This window comes from Nicotiana sylvestris, chromosome 4, assembly GCF_000393655.2.
Source record: "Nicotiana sylvestris chromosome 4, ASM39365v2, whole genome shotgun sequence".
Classification (NCBI taxonomy): Eukaryota; Viridiplantae; Streptophyta; class Magnoliopsida; order Solanales; family Solanaceae; genus Nicotiana; species Nicotiana sylvestris.
The window spans coordinates 176,156,450-176,161,428 of NC_091060.1; the positions used below are offsets into that span (position 1 = coordinate 176,156,450).

General features: G+C 32.6%; 1 protein-coding gene across 1 annotated transcript; it reads left to right on the forward strand.

Annotated features, from left to right (window-relative positions):
* The first annotated feature begins 1,302 nt into the window (after positions 1-1,302).
* On the forward strand, positions 1,303-4,668 carry LOC104218713 (thaumatin-like protein 1). Its single transcript, XM_009769277.2, has 4 exons — positions 1,303-1,464; positions 1,561-1,866; positions 2,050-2,419; positions 4,160-4,668. Exons 1-4 carry the CDS (start codon positions 1,401-1,403, stop codon positions 4,392-4,394), a joined length of 975 nt encoding a protein of 324 aa, XP_009767579.1. The 5' UTR covers positions 1,303-1,400; the 3' UTR covers positions 4,395-4,668.
* Positions 4,669-4,979: the final 311 nt, after the last annotated feature.

Sequence of the window (4,979 nt, forward strand, 5' to 3'; positions counted from 1 at the left end):
AATATATAGTTTATATATTGATTATAAATAATTATACATATATAATACATAACGTATATATATATATATATATTATATATCTATCGGCTATTTTTTGTTAAGCGGTTAAGTAAACGAGTATTTGGGTTAATTCTTCTTTTAAATATCCGACCTTTGATTAACACAAATTTCAGAGAAAAATTCTAGATTTGAAGTCAATAAATATAGAATGTTAATATTTTTTCCAAGAAAGAGTGATTTTTTATTGAAATTTATTACTCCATCCTGTCCACTTTAATTGAGTTTTTAGTTGTTTTCATACATATTACGAATTTCATCTTTTAGCATTAATTAACAATAAAATTGATCAAATTAACCATAATATATTAATTGAAAGCATAACAAATACTTTTAGCCTATTTACTCTAAGGACAACTTTGGAAACAAAAAATTAATTCCTTCTTGATAATTGAAAATATTGTGGACTACAAAAAAAATCAAAAAATTAATTAAAATGAACCGGGAATAGTAAGAACAAAGAGTATTAAAGGAGGACTAGCTTAATAGTGGCATTTACATATCAAAGTCGAGAAAAGATGACATAAACTTGATTCTTTTTACCTTTTGTAAAATAAAGATATGTGATTTTCAACCCGTAGTGAGTGATGAATTTCTAGTAATAAAAAATTAGTAATCTTATAAGGTTTTAATTTTTTTTATTTGAAATTAAGGCATAATAAGTATTGTGGTTCCTTCTAAACTGATATTAGGTGCATTGGCATCTACTATATTTGGTAAACATCAGTCTTAGTATTTGTTAGGTAATTTTTGCATTATATAGAAGTGAAAAAAAAAATTGCTTTTATATATATATATATTCCTATCTTTCGCTCTTTCAATTTGTATACAGTTCTCTTTCTCTTTCTCTTTGTCATTCTAATTCTCATTCACACAAGCGAATGCCTCTTTTTCTCTTTTATCTTTAAAAAAACTAGTAAAAGGAACCACACCACATTTTATGATCACTACTTAGTTTATTTTATGAGAAATTAACAGTACTATAACTTTTTTTGTTTCCCACCCGATGTCCGATATCTGTATTGGAGTCCGACGATATTTCGATTCGCGCTGGGTAGGACGCTATTCGAGGGTAGCGTTCCCTACCAAAGATTTTTCCATATCCAAGACTCGAACTCGAGATTTCTGGTTAAGAGAGGAACAACCTCATCCACTCCACCGTATCCTTTGATGGTATATTAACACCCAACTCCAATCCTACATCACTTTCTTCTATTTAAAGCCTTCACTAGCATCTCATAAACCCCTTCTCTCTCTCCCCCCTCTTCTAATAAATTTGCACTCTACAGAGAAACAACAAAACAAAATATATATCCACGTAGGTCTGACTCATTTTTCTTCAAATGGACTCAAGATTTTCTTCTTCCTTCATTCTTATCATCTTCATTTTCGTCTGCTTCCACAGAGGTACGTAAAATATTTTAAACTTATGTATTATTATCATTTTAAGCGTTATTATATGATCATATTATTGATGATACTAATTCTGATTTTCTTTCTCAGGCATTTCTGGTACTAGTTTTAATTTAATAAACAGATGCGGCTACAACGTATGGCCTGGAATATTAGCCAATGTAGGTAGCCAAAAACTGGATAGTACCGGGTTCATGCTTGCTCCAGGTGATTCACGGGTATTCCAAGCTCCACAAGAATGGTCGGGTCGGATCTGGGGCAGAACCGGTTGTAATTTTGACGGTAACACCGGTCAAGGAAATTGTGCCACCGGCGATTGTGGCTCAAACCAAGTGGAATGCAATGGCGCCGGAGCAACTCCTCCGGCCACCCTTGCAGAGTTCACTATTTTCTCAGGTGATCGCCTCATTTAAAAGTTATATATATGTTTTCAAGGTATTCTTTCTGAATTTTTTCATTGGCCAAATACGTAAAATTTACTGTAAAACTTGAACTCAAGATCTCTGTCCACTCTAATAATATTAAATTATGTGATATCTTGTCTATATACATTAACTAAATTAATTGTATTTTCAACAGGTACGAAGCAAGATTTCTACGATGTTAGCTTAGTTGACGGATACAATTTACCAATGGCAATCCAAGCAGTTGGCGGGTCGGGTGCATGTGATACGACGGGTTGCGTGAAGGATTTGAATCGAATGTGCCCGAATGAGTTGCGGGTCGGGGATGGGCAAGCATGCAAGAGTGCATGTGAAGCATTTGGTAGCCCGGAATATTGCTGCAGCGGCGCGTATGCTTCACCTTCCACCTGTAAACCGTCGAGCTACTCGGCGATGTTTAAAAACGCGTGTCCTAAATCGTATAGCTACGCGTATGATGATCCTACGAGTACTTTTACATGTACAGGAGCTGATTATACGATTACATTCTGCCCTTCATTAACAAGGTAAGGTTTTTTAATTATTTAATTATTTTTTCAATTCATTTGTTAATATTCTTAGGGTATTATCACTTTTAACCTACAATTAGAAACTATTTATATTTGGTAGCCAATACTTATAAAAATTGTATAGTTTTTATATATAACATATATATATATTTCACCTATTATTTTTATAGCAGCTTTACGATGTCATTTTTGCTTGTTGAAATCTTATTCTCTACTTTTGATCATATCTTTGTCGTTGTCCGTTGATTTACTCGTAAAATAACAAAAAGTATGTAATAATGACGTGTTCTTCTGAATAAAATGGCTTTTCGTAATTGGAAATACCTTTTTTTTCCTTTTCTAGCTAGCTTTTTGCTCAATGCAGTACAAGGCTGATTAGATATTACGGATTATTTTTTTTCCTGTAGCATCTTAGTGAGTGAGATATTACAATTCGAATCAAAGTGTCATGAATTTTAATTAGGTGATATTTTCTTTTATTGCGATCAATAACTTTTAATTTTCGTCTTGATAAGGTGTAGAACAGTGTTAGAGAAACAATTTAAATCGTAGTCAGTTTCCATTATTCTATTGAGCATGACGTGGTTTGCTAGTCGCGCTAATCCATCCAAAAAAATACTATCTTATACTTATAAATTGTAAACTATATAAAAAGTTAGAAATAAATATAACAAGAAATTGTGAAAAAAATATAGAGGAAGAAATCAAAAGATAGGTGATTAGTGTTTTTCGTGGTTGTTAGACGACTTGCTACTTTTAATTAAGTATAAAATATTATTAAGAGCATTAAAAAACGAGAGTAGTATTAGTTGGCTACTATATATAGAGAATCTTTAAGTGGCTTCGTTCTGTAATCTTATCTTGAATATCTCTTTTTTTCACCTTTTTCTTCCGTAGAACAAATGAATAGTATCTTCTTTTAATTTAATTTTTTTCCTCATAGGTCCATTTGCACTTTATTCTTTCATCGGATAAACTTGTTAGTAATTACATCACATCACTCGACGTAATTTTCTTGGAAGCTTTTGTCTAGAGTTTTCGATGTCATATGACCAACTGATATTAAAGTAAATATTGCACAATATATTGAAATAAGTAATAAAATATGTTACAAAGAATTTGTAGATGAATTACCTTCTGGGATGGCCCAGTTGGTTTGGAGGGCGGTCATCGATTCGGTCCCCATTCTATGTCTATCGCACAAGGATTGCCTTGTTTGGTTTATATCCCATGTGTAGTTTGCGGGTTATTATACAGTAGAAGTTTACCCAGTGCGTACGGTATGCTCATCATAGAGTGCTCACCCGAAGAACAGCGCATGTAGCGGCTGTGGGTTTTCCTGGGATTCAAAAAAAAATTATAGATGAATGTCAAATTAAGTTAATGTTGCATCGTCGATGACTTAAAACTCATATAATCAGAGGCGGATCCAGAATTTAATGTTTATGGGTTCCTGCAATGACTTCGAGTAGATTTTCAATAGTAATTGGGTTCACATTTAAATATTTGTAGATATTTAATGAATTTTTAGAACATATTTACATTGTTTGGACAAAAGCTACTGAGTTCACGAGAACCCGTATATGACATGCTAGATCCGCCCCTGCATACAATAACAATTATGCCACAATATTAAAAAAAAGAAGAAGTTAAAATCGATTATATGAATTATTACTGTATAAGTCGTTCAAATTAAGAATTACGTGAATCTCATAAATTTTTTATATTTACTTGCAGTCAGAAATCTTCACGAGATTCTTCGATGTCTTTGAGCGGCACCGGAAACGGCCAACAGGCAACCGGAACAGATGGCGGGTCCGGTTCGGGTTCCAGTCCGCCGGAGGATCCATTTCCATTTGGCAGTTCATGGCTGCCGGATTTTATGACTGGAGACTCATCAAGATTTTCTTACTTTTACTCAAAAATGGCATTTTTTATCTTTTCTTTAATTCACTTTTTATTATTGATTTAATATTTCATATAGTCACGTCGGTTTTCTCCAAATTTTTTGTAAAGCACAATTTTTCAGGGTTTCACATGTATAGAGAGATTAATTTACAGAATTATTATTCCAGTGTTCACTTTTGCTTTTGTACTTTTTTTTTTTTAAAACATCCAGAAAGATCTGTAAGATTCAGAAAACAAGAAAAATTTATTGAATTTGAAGTTTCTTTTTTAATTTCATTGTACTATAAACATTGGGAATTGATTCAGACTATAATGAGAAAGAAATCATTTTGCTTTAGTTGAAAACAATAGTCGGTTGGTTGTTGGTTAAGCTGACCCTAGCTACTTTACTGAAATTGCAAGCTTGGTAGTTGTAAGTGTATTTTTGGCTACAAAATATGTAAAAATTGAATCATGTTGCCTGCCACAATTGCTTGTGAAAATAGCACGAACTAGTTAGTTTTTGGACCGATAATTAAAAAATAGTCAACGTTTACAAAGTTATTAAAAATAGCCACTATTTTGCTGCATGCGGAAAGTTCCAGCATAATATACTGGAGATTAGTATACCTGTGTATGAACTTCCAACATATTATACTGGAACTCCAGC

What these genes read in the sequence shown, in the direction of transcription:
- LOC104218713 (XM_009769277.2), top strand. Translation starts at nt 1,401, where the DNA reads ATGGACTCAAGATTTTCTTCTTCCTTCATTCTTATCATCTTCATTTTC. An exon ending in TTTCGTCTGCTTCCACAGAG is followed by an intron (nt 1,465 to 1,560) that starts GTACGTAAAATA and finishes TTTCTTTCTCAG; the next exon opens with GCATTTCTGGTACTAGTTTT. An exon ending in AGAGTTCACTATTTTCTCAG is followed by an intron (nt 1,867 to 2,049) that starts GTGATCGCCTCA and finishes TATTTTCAACAG; the next exon opens with GTACGAAGCAAGATTTCTAC.